The 14,164-nt window shown below is 46.8% G+C and overlaps 1 protein-coding gene across 1 annotated transcript; it reads right to left on the reverse strand.

Annotated features, from left to right (window-relative positions):
- Positions 1–10,316: 10,316 nt before the first annotated feature.
- LOC6554595 (doublesex- and mab-3-related transcription factor A2) lies at positions 10,317–14,164 on the reverse strand. The gene is made up of 4 exons (XM_001981294.3): positions 13,733–14,164; positions 13,552–13,653; positions 12,891–13,305; positions 10,317–11,278 (listed from the first exon to the last, which is right to left on the reverse strand). The coding sequence occupies exons 1-4, from the start codon at positions 13,877–13,879 to the stop codon at positions 10,401–10,403; spliced, it is 1,542 nt and encodes a 513-aa protein (XP_001981330.1). The 5' UTR covers positions 13,880–14,164; the 3' UTR covers positions 10,317–10,400.

Genomic DNA, 14,164 nt, shown 5'->3' on the forward strand with positions numbered 1-14,164 from the left:
CAATCATTGCGGCTTGCCTTTTGACACGAGCATCCACACTGGGGATAAGTATCTTATAGAACAAACAAATTAAATGTAAATTTATGTATATATATTATTTGTGGTATATAAAACTAAAGATGAAGATGAAGTTGTAGATACTAAGTTGCAGATAGTAAGTTGCAGATAGTAAGTTGCAGATAGTACGTTGAAGATACTTATTTGAATATACTAAGTTGAAGATACTAAGATACTAAGACGAAGATACTTGAAGATACTAAGTTGAAGATACTAAGTTGAATATACTAATTTGAAGATACCAAGTTGAAGATTCTAAGTTGAATATACTAAGCTGAAGATACTAAGTTGAAGATTCTGAGTTGAAGATACTAGGTTGAAGATACTAAGACGAAGATACTTGAAGATACTAAGTTGAAGATACTAAGTTGAAGATACTTATTTGAAGATACTAAGTTGAATATACCAAGTTGAAGATTCTAAGTTGAATATACTAGGTTGAAGATACTAAGTTGAATATACTAATTTGAAGATACTAAGTTGAAGATACTAAGTTGAAGATTCTAAGTTGAATATACTAGGTTGAAGATACTAAGTTGAAGATTCTGAGGTGAGGATACTAAGTTGAAGATACTAAGTTGAATATACTAAGCTGAAGATACTAAGTTGAATATACAAAGCTGAAGATACTAAGCTTTAGATACTAAGTGGAAGCTTGTATGATTCAGTGCTCAAAGTTATGTGGTTTCCCTTGATCGCAGGGCTATGAATCCATAGTTCTCCGTAATTTCTCGCAGTGCAGCCGTCCCGGAATCGAGTGGCATCCACCTCTCCACCCGGCCCAAATATTACAAAGTGTTTTTGCGCCCGTGGCAGCGCGTCGCTGAAAAGGGGCGTTCTGTTTGGCCGGGAAGAAGTGCGCGGAGGGGGGTGGGGCGAGGAGGTCCTGGGCGCGGGACGACGTTTATTGGCAATAATTATGCCGGGCTGCCGTCGACGTCTGACCGGAAACACCAGCGGATCAAACGCCCAGTTCCGCTGGAAGGCAACCCCAATGCCGAGCAGCTCCATTCCACTGGGCGGGCAGACAATGTCAAAGTGTGATTTTTCGCTTGAAATACTTTTGCACAAATGCCTTGTCTGCCCAACGAACTCGAGATGGGAAAATATGTTTAACTGGCATTTTGAATTATGCTCGAGTGCCATTGTATTGCGAAAAAGGGGGCGGTTGTGGGCGGGTGGACTCCGGCTGGTGGGGCATTATTGAAAATTGAAATTTATCTTGTATTTATTGAATGTGGATTGTGACAATGTGGTGAGTGAAGTGGCGCTTATAATAGACTAATTGGGAATTTACTCTTTACTTATCTCATTAGGAAGAGTGATTTATATGAGCTGGAATTCAAGTTTGTAATCTAATTCTGTACATAATTTCAAGCATCATTTGAATTTCACTTCTTTAAAAGACCATTATTCAACATAAAATTTTGTATATAAATACAGCGCTTACAGCGGTTTTTCCATATCCTATATACAATAGCATCCGTAATCATTAAAATATAATTATTTGAAGCCCAAGCCAAAAGCGTTTAACGTATTTACACTAAGGGTCTTTTCTGCACAATTTGGAAACGCATTTAGCTACATAAAACGTATTTCCATCTGCCTGAATTTCAAGTCACTTCTGAAGTGGACGCGACTCGAGCAAAAACCGATTTTAATGTATATTATATGCAGCATTTAAGGATTTAATTTCCTGGAATTGAGTGTACTTCCCGGAGCTTCCACGGCTTCTCCGCCTTCATCGGCCAGCCCCCGCTCTGCCAGGCCAGGAGCTCTACACTGCAATTAAATGGGTATAATGTCAAACTGGGAACCAAGCTTTATAGGTATTGCATACAACCTTCTTTATTGATTTCCCCTTATTTGCATATCAGAAAATGCTACTTCAATTAGAAACTGCTGTATATCTAAATGTTGGGCAGTCATTTCAATATTTATCCCTCAATTGGGGTGCTTTTCGCTCAGTGATCTTTAACTGAGATCGGCGGCCATTATGCGAGGGCTGCGTTTGCGCCTGCGTTTTCGGGGCGATTGTATAATTGCACGATTCTGGTTTCGAGAAGCCATCACAATGGAGGACCGGCGCGAATCACTTGAAGGTATAAACTTGGGCATTGTACATGTATACTTTACACATAACTTCGTTTTGTTGGCATTATGTGCGCATTTCAATAATCGCAATCACAATGAACACGCGAGTGCCCACAAAGGACTCGGCCATTTACTCGCATGTATTTATTGTGCGGTACGAGTATGTGAGATCGATCCTTTGTTCGCCTCCATTGTGCAATGTGTTAAAAAGTTGTAAGCATTCTTCATTATCCGATACCAAGCCGAAAAGAAACCGATGCCAATTGCAATTGGGTCTTTGGGGTTTTTCTGCGCAGGCGCAGCGTCTTGAATTTCGGTTTGCATCTCGATTCGGCTGCATCCTGCACCCAAGCTATGCGATTTCCAGGGAATCTATCTCGTGGGTACTCTTGTGAAATTGTAATTCAATTAAGCCCGGAGCACTTCCTCCTTCGCGTCCTTTGTGCTGATAATTGTGCTGGTAATTGATATTCGCTGGCTGGATGACGGAGCAATTCAATTAGTGCTTCGACAAAAGATTAATTGTGCGTGTGGGCGAGTCCTTGCGGCGAATGGTTCCTCTATGTGCCATAGGCCATATGTGTGTCCATGTACATCTCTATGTCTACGTGATGGGAACCAGCTGCAACAGAATGACAAGGCAGCCGGCATTGCTCATACGCCCGGGATGCCAACACGAGCCAGGATATAAATTGTACTATGTCACACGCATGACGTCAAATCGAAATGCCTGATAATGGGAGAAGTTAATGCCGCACATGGCGAATTATGTTTTGACATCCTGGAGAACAGAGAACAGAGAACAGCCAGCGGAGAACTGAGCAGCGGGCGATAAAAGACAAAATAACTTTGTTAACGAGGTCCTTAAGGACATGCACACGCCCGGTTCCCGTACCCAAAAACAAATGCTTGTCATTGGCAAAAATCCCCCTTTTTCGTCCTGCGAACGGAGGCAACGGAGAAAGGAGTGCTGGAGTGCTGGAGTGCGTGGAGATGCCAGTGGAAAAATGCCAAACGACTTGGGCTTGGAATGGCGGTGCTGGGGCTCCGGGTGGCACATTATCCTTTTGAGAAATGCTAATGTTATAGCAGCTAGCAGCCAGCACTTATAACCGAAAAAAGATAAATATGCAAATGTGTTTTTTCCCGCCTGTTTTCTACTCCACATTTCCATTTGGCATAGTTGCGGTCGCTATATGAAGCGTCGTTAATGTCCTTGATATCCTTTTTTATTTCTTAATTCGAAGGCCTTTCTAAGGGTCCCTCAGCAAGCACGCTCTTTTTGAGTTGTAAGTAAAGGGCCAGCCTAGCAATAAATCTTACAATTATTCGGCAGTGTTATCAACTATAAGATTTAAATTGATTTAATACAAAAAAAGCAATGTAACCTATACTCGTCTATAGGAAATATTGAAATTAATGCAACTCAAAAGCGTAGTGCACTTCAAAAGTCCTTCAATGAATTTTACTAGCGATTCCCACCCAGTCGGCATTGAATTTCAATATGAAATATCTTTCACTTCGCAGACGTTTTTTGAGGGGTTATTCCTCGGATTTTTTCCCTTTTCGTTACACTAAGCGAAATTTGAATAAAAATCAGCGTAAATTGCAGACATGTGCCGCCTTCGAGGGCAAGAGTTACAGACAAAGGATGCAGGGAGTGCATCCTTTGTGCTCGCATAATAAATCGGCTGCGGCTTAAAGGGCGATAACCATTAGCATTCGGTTAACTGCGCGTGTCATTACAAATTATTAACAATTCCAGACCCAAAAACGACAATCGACAAACAAAGGGTCGCCAGTGAAGGCGATTGCGGCGAGTTGCCCAAGAATTTTCTACCGGAGTGTGGGATGTTCGTCGATGGCGAAACACGAAGATCGCATGATTTAAATGCCATTTTAATTGAGTTTCAGCCAGCTCGAAATCGCTCCCAGTGCCCAAGTACATATACAAATATATAGCCATGTCCGCCCCCCGCTGCTCTGCAATGCCAACAAGCTGTTTGGACGGCATTCAAATGAAATTTGCCACCAGCTGGGAAAGCTGGAAGCTGGATATCCTGCCTCTGCTGGGGAAACATGTCGCATGCCGCTCACAGGACGAAGTAACAACGCAAACTATGTACTAGTCGGCGCACACAGCTGGGGTCACAAGTTTAGAAACCTATGTAATTTATAAATATTTCAAAACCAATGGAACTTAGACATGGGTTGAGAAATGAGGGAAAGGATATTTGTAATGGGTTTTGGGGTTTGCGCACAGTGAAGGCATGTTGTGTACTAGTACTTATTTATTATGTATCTAAATGGGAAAGTACCCCACTGAATTTGTGCCTGTCCTATTTGTGTGAACGCGAGTGTGTGCTTTCGGGCCAAGGGGGCGTTGCAACGCCAAGTGGCCAGGATACAGCGGCCTTCCAATTCGGCGCCATTGCCGTTCGCAATTATGAAACTATGCTGGAAGTGCTCGGTGCGCTTGTATTGGTGAGCGTTTCCGGCTGCCATTGTGTAGCCACACCATGTGCATATCTTTGGAACTTTTGCCATTGGCTGGCTGGCTGGATGGCGAGTCCTTTGTGCCTGGGGCAAACTCGAAATCAATATCAGTTGTATCCTTCGGCAGCAACAAAAGAAGCTGAGGCTGCTGATTGACAGAAACAATCCGCACAATCACACACTCACACACAAGCACACAAGCACACAGCGGCAGGATGAATGCCATCGGGACTTGGAACTTGGAACACAATCGCAGAACAACCCTTCAACACTCAACTACATTTTGATTAAAATTTTATTTGTTGCTGCGCTTCCAAATACAATACATTTATTTCCTTTGAGCTCACGCACACAGAGAAGCGGAAAACAGAGCGCAGAAAACTACTCGAGCAACAAAGCGCACAAAAGCGAGTCCTTTTCAGTTTTATTTGATTATTTTTATTTTTATTTTGTGTTGCTCCTGCTGCTTGTCAACATTCCAAAGGGGTTGGCTGCCAGCCCGTCGAGGACTCGTCGAGTCCTTGGCTCGCCTCCCCGCCCCTCCCGCCGCCCTGCTGCCGCTCGCATGTGAAATAAAATGTATAACTTCCATTATTATTTTTTATGTAGTCCGCTGGCCGTTTGTCGCCGCCAGTGATGATGACCCTATCCGTTGTCCTTTTCTGGCACAGGGCAACCAAAATATACGATACTATTAAAGACACTAAAACAAATCCTGCGTTTCTACTAAAATGTGGATCAGGATCTTCATTGGGTTGAGATAAAATGTAACAATGTGTAAGCAAATGGATCTGTTTTGTATTATTTCATTTGGTATAAATTTGTTTGGTTTCTGTCTTTTAAAATGTATCTTATTTAACCTTTAAGCCTCTAGAATTGGTTTGGTTTTAGCAATGAAGCATCTAAGAACATCCTGTATTTCTCTGTGCATCCTCGTCCTTTTCATCCTCTCTCGCATTTGTGAAACTTTTGGCTTTTCCTTTGACTATTTGCACTGTCACGCTGGCGCTTTATTTAAATATTATTTTAAATAGTGTTTTTTGCGTGTGTGCTGTGTGTGTAAGCTGTCTGCATTGTTTCGTCCTGCGTCCCTCGTCCTTTCCGCTTTTGGGCGGATCCTTTGTTCCTGCGCTCGCTTTTGGAGTAGCTCTTGAGTTACGTTGCCATTTTCGTGCTCCGTGCTCCGGGCTCTGTGCTCCGATTGCTCCTCGCCTTTTGCACTTTATTATTTGAGCATTTATTTTGCATATTGTGCTCGGTTTGTTTTTAACCGGCTTTTGTGGCTCGAGTGCAGGGATATAGTGGAGAGAATTGCTTTTTAGTGTCGGGTATTTTCCGTCGCATTTGTATTGCAATTTATTTCCGAGGTGTTGCATGGAGGGGTAGGGCGCCATTGTTGGCCAAGATTCAGTTTCAATTGGTTCACTTACAGTACACGTATGCTAGCTCCGATTTGTGTGGTTTTTTTCTACAGTAAGTTCTTCCTTAAACAATCTGATGCCCCCTAAAACATCAAACAATCTGCCCTCTATCGCAATCAGCACTCATCTAACTCGATTCGCGCGTGCCAATTACTCGCAGGATAAAGTCAGATCGCTCCTGAGCAGACCGCAGCATTCCACGTGTCCTGCACAAAGGACTCGACACACTCACAAGCCGTTGCGATGTCAATTAAACAAACAAACACACTGTTGGATAAACATCAACGCCCCTTGATGAGGCAAATCACGGCATTTAGATATTTATCGCACTCTTAACTCGGCTAACCCCATCGCAGCCAGGCCAATCGCAACCACTGGCCACTGCACCACCCAACCACGGAACCACGGAACCACTGAACCACTGGGCCACAGAATCACACGTCGATGTCAACCGCAGACTACACGTGACATTCACGCAGTTGAAAGAGCAAAATCAAAACGTTTGACGAGGATCGTGGATATGCAAAGGCAAACAATGGAGTGCAACAACCCCGAATCCAGCATCCCACGCTATTTAAAATCCATTTGAATCCAGCCTGGCTGGATTTTAGGGAATATTAAACACGTATGCTAAGGTACAGTTGCCATCGCCAGCAGCGACACATATTTCCACAAAGAGGCCTGTCGGCTGGGATAAAAGAATCGCACTAACCTATTGAGCAGGCACCACCAAATGTTGGAAATCATCGGTAGAAAAACACACGGCAATATGTAAATTATGAGTTTTGTGTAAACAAATCGCGAAGTGAGTGCATCAAAGAACAGGTCTGCGGGGTGAGCCATTAGCCCGCCATCCCAGCTACTGTATTCAATCACAATCTGCCCATCCCAACTCACAGATGGCCACATGGAACTCAATGGGCGTATCATGTGCTGGCTGCTTGGGCGGCACACACTACCAACAGCCAACAGCCAACAGCCAACAACCAACAGCGAACAGCGAACAGCCAACAGCCGAAATCAAAAGCAAAACAAACGCAGGCGATCCAAAAAATTGATTTCTCATCGCTTGGCAGTTGCCCAACAAACCGCGCAGGTTTCACTATTTCTGATGGACTCTCTGCTTATTAGCCGACTGTGACTGACTGACAAAATGCCCCCAGCGCCCCAAAAAAGTAGGCACAGTGGTTGGAGAATGATTTTTATTGGCTATGCGTATGTTAATTAAGGTAGATATTTAGATACTTAAGAAGTAAGATGTAAAACTTCAGGGCATGAGTTGTTATAGACCCCAAGTTCCTTAACTCACATTTGCCGCCTGATCCTGTTTAGTTTGCCCAAACCCAGCTGGTTCCACTGTGACTTTCGGTGGCGGAAAAAGGTCTGGGCCACCTACTTTACACGTTTGCTACTTGAAATGGCATTTGTTTTCTTTTCCAGTTTTTTTTTTCACTCATCCGTCGACGTTTTCCCCGCGCTGTCTGTTGGAAAAACAAGGCATGCTCGTTTTTTGGGGGCTGCCAAATTAGTTGTTGCTGCTTGGCCTCTGACCCGCCGGTTGACAAGCCGCAGGTTGGGTTACATTGCCCAATGAGTCGCTGCATCTTGTGATCTGCGGCCCGCCACATCCGAGATGTGGAGGGCAAATAATAACAAATCGGTGAAACCAAAGCCCGGGGGTAAACCTCGCAGAGACCACCCTCGAATTAGCCAGGAAAACATATGCCCCGCCTAATCCTAAGCTGTTAAGTAACCCTTTTGGGCCGGAATCGCTTGCTGGCCCTGGGCTGGGCCACTTCTTGGGCGCTTCTTTGCCTTTTAATTGACGGCGGCACTTCTGGAGCGGCATGTGCCATCTGCCAGCAGAAGGAGAAACCCCTTCCAGGAGCACTCCTGCTATTTTTTGTACTTTGTTCCCGTTGCCGCTGGGCTGTATCTCAGCTTCGATCTCCCATTCGCCGGTCTGTGTTCCATTTTCCATTTTCTATTTCCTATTTTCTGGCTACTGGATGCTCTCGGATTGTTTGCTGGCTCGGCTTGGCTTTCTGTCAGCCCCTCCAGTAATCGCCTGCTATTAATTCATTGTCTATTATCAGGAATTTCCATGCCTGACATTGTATGCATTTTGTGCCGCCACTCGAGGAGCATATGCATGTTGCCTGCTCCTGTGGATGCGAGTGGTCCTGCTGCTGCTGTTGCTGCTGTTGTGCTCCTGTTTCCTGGCTCAGTGCTGGCGGATTTTTAGGCGGAAATCTCCCCTACACTTGGATTGGATGTTATGACATAAGAAATACCACCTTTAGCCCGTATTTGTTTCCAATATCACAGCTAAGATACATTCAGATGAGAATCCATTTTCCCTGATTAACCCCAAGACAATGCCTTCGCTAGCTCACATGAGGAACCAGTTTCTGCGACCAGAGCCGAAGTAGCATCGCTATTCCAGGCCCTCCTCCAGCTCCATTGTTCGGCCATAACTACATGGGCCGCTGCTACTCTAAGATATTATCGACAGCTCGTCCTCCAACGAGCGGTTGACTGACTGGCCGGGCTCACCAGAGAGTCCTGCGCCCCGCTCCTCCCCGTCGCCCGTCGTCCTTCGTCCTTCTGGCTTTGTGCCGGCCATTGTCCACTCGAGCTGAGGATCCTGTGGCTGCGCTATCCTAACCCAGCGGCATTGTTGGCCCCTGACAATGGAATGGTGCACAGAGTGCCAGCCGAACAATGGACTGGGCACACAAACAGAGGGGGATGCGGTTGGGATGGCGATATAGCTGGCCACATCCACACATCCACACATCCTGGCCATCCTTGTTGCTGTTGACTTTTCGAGTTCGCAGGCCGCACAATGGACAAATTGATATCCAATAATTTAATTTTGTTATCCATTCAGTCGCATGTTGGAAAATAGTTTTGTAATTTGCACTCGGCATGTGTGTAACCGATATTATTGTGCCTCGTGTGGGTGTGAGTCCTGCGAGTCCTGCGAGCCCTGCGAGTCCTTGGGCCATTGTAAAACCCTTGGCAATGTGCTGGTCATGTGTGTGGGTATTAGTTTTATTATAATTTTGTTTATCGTGCGACGTGTGTCCGAGTGGGGAAAACAAAAACAGCTCGAACCCAACAACCGCTTGTGTGTAAAAGGATTTCACACTTTTCCGCACACGGCCCTGCCGAATAGTTTTCCCCGGCGATTTTCCGGGCGTCGTGTGGCAGTGCCCTCAAAATAGTGGCAAATAGATAATGATGATACGGATTAACGCTTCGCATTATTATTTGGCCACCGTCCATTGTGATGACCAGTTGGGAATTTTGAATCGTGGGTGGCCTCCATAATGGCAGTAGTTTCCTATTTGTATTTCAATTTCTTTGGGGTGATTGTGGGCGGCCCATTGTTATCCGGTCGACTTCTCACGAATATACATTGCGTGCTGTGAAAATTATATATTTACCCAGCTATCTATCTCCTGGGCTTAGGATTTCCCAACAATAGAAGTTTTGTATTAAATATCTTTATTTATTGATCTGATTAGTCAGGCATTTAGCGTAGGCCCAAACGATTTAATTGGGGCTCTAATGGAATGTATTGCACATTCATCAAAACAATTGGACTACAATGGGAAATTCAGCATAGTCATCAGTTCATTTGGAGATAGAAGATGTGTTCTAATCAGTTTTATATACTTTTTAACCAAATGCCCAATTTTTCCCGGAAAGCAAAACATCGATTTAATTGGTTCATTAATTTTATTGAATTATTTGTAGATTTATTAAATACTTTAACACAGTGTTTGAAATGTACTTTATCTAAGACGTAATATGATATTTAATATAAGTATATATATGCTCATATTCATATGGTACACACGGATATCTCAATTAGTTGGTTGCAATCAAACAATCCCTTACACAATAATCTCATCATCGTCATAATGTTAATTTCAGCTAAACAAATACATCTTATGGCTCCTAACTGGGATCGAGTGTATGGTTTCCTTAACTTTTAATTCATTAAACGTATTATTTTTACGGTCTCTATGTTACAATACTTGTGCTAAGAGTCAAGGGCAAATGTAATTTACACTTGGTTGGGAGACGTGCACTGCGAAAAACGTTGCTCTAAAATCAAGAAGATGTTTAGATGTTCGTAAGGATGCAAATATTTCGGCAATGAAAAGCTTCTGTGGTCTCAGCTGGCCGGAAATACTTATAGAAGTTTTCAATTACATTCTTGACTCGTGAAGTGCTGGCTTTTTCCGCAGTGTAGTAGGGCTGGGAACCTTACTCGAAAGGCCTGAAGACGGATGCGCCGCTGGCCTCCACCTCGCTGCCTCAATCCTGGGAGTCGCCGGCATTGCTGGTGCGATCCAACCCAATGCCGCCCGCTCCGTTGGACTCGGATTGCTCGATATCCGCCGCACTGAGCACGCCCGGAAGGTAGCCGGTTCCGGCGTAGGGAGCAGTCAGGAATCGCTTGGCGTGCGCCTGCATGAAGGGATGGTAGCGATGGGTGGGGGATCCGAAAACCGAGGGCGGCACCAACGGGGAGAAGGCGGACTTCATGGGAAAGGGCGGCGAGGGCGGCACCTGCGGCGGAGTCTGGCCCAAATCCTCGCCAGCCAGCATGCACTCCATGGCCTGGAGGACGTCGCCGCGGAACCTCTGCATCAGCTGCTCCACATCGCTGCGCCGTCGGTTGGGGAACACCCTCATCAGGACGTCGATGGGCGATCTCTGCTGCTGCTGGAGCTGCTGCTGCTGTTGCTGCTGATGCTGGTGGTGCTGTGGCAGGTGGTTCTGCTGCTGCTGCTGCTGTTGCTGCTGCTGGTGGTGCGGCGAGTGCGCCGGCGGGTGGTGGTGGGCGGGCAGGCCGGCGGCGGCCAGGAACTGCGTGTGGTGGTATGGCAGGAAGCCCTGGGCATGACTGCTGCTGAAGGACCGCAGCAGATGCAGATTCTCGGCGGGCGTGTTGGGCGGCGACTGGCTGTCCTCCTTCTTGAGACTGAGGTTCTCCGGCGTGGCCTCATCCGGCGCCGAATCCACATCCAGATCGGATTCCGGCGAGCTGGGCGGTCCGGTGCGGGCGGGCGACAAGCTGGCGGTCAGATTGAACAGTCCGGCGACCTTGGGCCGGGGACTACTCGGCGATCCGGACTCGGAGCCCGTGTCCTGGTCGGTCTCGTTCGACAAGGCTGCTCCGCGCTTGGAAACTGCAAGAGGGAATTGCATTGAGGTTTTCTAGATTAGTCTACAGTTGATATGTAAATGGAATTGTCGGTCCTATATAGTAATCTGGTAATAGTTATCCAGCGAGAGCATGCACAATTGTTTTTCCCAAACCCAGGTATCGATTTCCCTTGGGCGAGCGATGCAGGTAGCAAGTGGAAAACCGCACAGTTTCCACTTGGCAGTTAGAGCAAATAAAAGTATCGAGTGTGGAAACGGGAAGGAATTTAATCAGGGGAATCGCAAACAAAGGTGGTGGACGGAGCAGGGAGATCAGGATGCGATGTTGACATGCCAACGAGGGACAACCTGCTGTTTTTTTCCACGAGTGAAACAAGCTATACGATATTTTTTCGAGTCTGTTTGATTTTGCAGTTGACGAAGCCGCAGTGAAAATTTAATTAAGTCGAGGGTGCGTGGATACCAATACCCAACTGGAATGCTGAACTCTACAGCCGAAAATAAGAATTGAAGCGTGAAATCGTCTTGGATTTCATGGCAAATAAAGAGTCCGGTACTTAAATAGACAGGTTTTCCCGATTGATTCGCGTGAGAATCCTGCTGTGTTTTCTTTCTCGAGCTGGAAAAAACAACGTCCTCCAAAGGGCAAACAAATAAAGACAAGTGGGGTGAGTCAGGGGGAGTATCTCACGTTTCTACCCTGCCAGGAGCCTCAGCATGGGGTTATCCTATGGGCAAAAACCCCAGCACAGCAGATAGTCCTAATAAGCAGGCGGCGTCGAAGGTCCTTTGAAAGGCTCGAAGGACTTGCAACTGTTTGGCGTTTAATGGGGCAGTGGCTGGAGTTGGGATGGCAGGGCAATCTGAGATGATCTGGCTGGCATTGATTGGCTTAGTTCGGATAATAACGAATAATATTGGATAATGTTACAATAACTTTTATTGTTCAGCTCTTGAGCATAAGAATAGGAACTGCCAAGGTGGGTAAAGTAGTGTTTTTGATCTGGTCGCATAAGAATTCACCATCTGATATTATGCTCGTAATTATGAAGAAATGGAACCTTTTCTTTAAAGAACCTCCCCGAGCTGCGGCTGCCAAGTCAAGTACTTTCCTCCTAACGAGGACTTTAACTCGATTGTTGCAATTTGAGCTCCTTGATGTCCTGGCTTGGCTGCAACCCCAGGACCTTTCACGCGCCGCTTGGCAAAGTGCAGGACTGCAGCTTGGCTGGCTAGATGTTTGTCAAAACAACACCTATGCCCCGCACACTAGCTCCACTTCGCCACTTGCTCACACGCAGCCAAATGCACATGCAACCGCGAGTGTGGCACTTTATGCGCCGCTGCTTTCTGAACAATCGAAAACAAATTTTTCTTAACGCGCTTTTAGCCTGCACTCCGCGAACGATTCTGAAGACCTCTTCTCGAGAAGGCCAGGCGTAAAGGCTTTTCAAGCGGCTGCACTGCACAAAATGAGCCACTGCGTCCTTCAAGCTGGCATTTGCCAAACAAGATGTAGGTGGAGTTTCAGTGCTAGCTATGAGCAGTAAAAACACTGATTGACTTCGGAATATATCCTATTTAGATGAGGTGTGATCACAGTGTAGCGGGTGCAGTGTGCACTTCTTGACTCACCAGGACTCTCATCCAGCTCGGTTCTCGTGGGCGAGAAGCCCACGCTGAGGTGCTCGGAACGGGTGCGTCCATCCGTGTCGGATTCATTGCCATTGAACCGCTGGGAATGCGGATGTGGGTGGCCGAGGTGCTGCTGGTGGTGCGCCTGCTGCTGCTGCTGCTGCGACTGCTGGTGGTGATTGGGTGTGGAGCTGGCCTCGAAGCCGTCGCTGGGCGGCGAGGGAATCCCGCCGTGGAAGACCCCGTTCTGGCCCGATCCTCCGCTGGCCGAACCGCCGCTGCCGCTGTGATTGGGGCTGTGCGGTGTGGGCGTGGCACTGTCGCTGCCATTCTGCTGGCCAGGAACCGAGGTGTACAGAAGGCCCAGCTCGCGGGCCTCGTTCTCCTCCTGGGCCTGTTGGCGCCGGAGGGCCACCTGCAACAAGGAGGGCATTGGCGGAAAGCGGATCTTTGATCAGTGGAGTGTAACAGGGAGATGCATTAATATTGCTGCGTTTTCTAGCTGCCAACAGCAGAGGAGTCAAGCAATTTTGAAGCGGTTTTTGGCTGGATTTGCAATTTGAAACACGCTTTTAACTAAATATAGGAACCAATCAATGAATCGAGTAGATCCTCTCAATTCCGTGCTGGGTATTCCCTCTAAAGTAAAGTAGAAACCCACCTGAGCAGCCATAACCCTCTGGCGTTCCGCGATCAGAGTGCATTTGGCGCAGACGCAATCCCGCCAGCGGCAGTAGCGCTTGTGGCCCTTCAAGGCGCTGACCTGCAACGGGTTCGAAAAGAGGGTATCCGTTGGGTGAGAAATGCCCAGATGCCAGCCGTTAAATGCCCGAAGGACCTACCACTCCGTGGTTCCTGCAGCGGGCGCACTTGGGCGTCCGCTGGTAGCGTTCCGAGGCGGCTCGCAGGAAGAAAGCAGGAGGCAGTGCACCCAGTACCGGATGCTGGGACATCAGATTCTGCATGTCCACGCCCGACGGCAGACTCATTTCGACTTGTGGATGGGATACCTCGACGGGGACTCGCTGGCTGCCAAGAACTTCTGAGCACACACTTCACTTTGGCCAATGATTGCGATACAATTGTTTGTTGCTAGCTGTTTTGTGTTTTGATTGTTTTATAGCCAACGATTTAACTGCGTTCATCAGAGTAACCACATAGTTGTGTAATTCAATCCACGCGCGCTGACGACGTGACACAGTGAGCCCTCGATTGCAACTGATTCAACTTTTGGCCAAAAGGCCGCAGCGCACGACGCTCGACGTCGGACGTTC

Source organism: Drosophila erecta, unplaced genomic scaffold, assembly GCF_003286155.1.
Source record: "Drosophila erecta strain 14021-0224.00,06,07 unplaced genomic scaffold, DereRS2 tig00000000-arrow-pilon, whole genome shotgun sequence".
NCBI lineage: Eukaryota > Metazoa > Arthropoda > Insecta > Diptera > Drosophilidae > Drosophila > Drosophila erecta.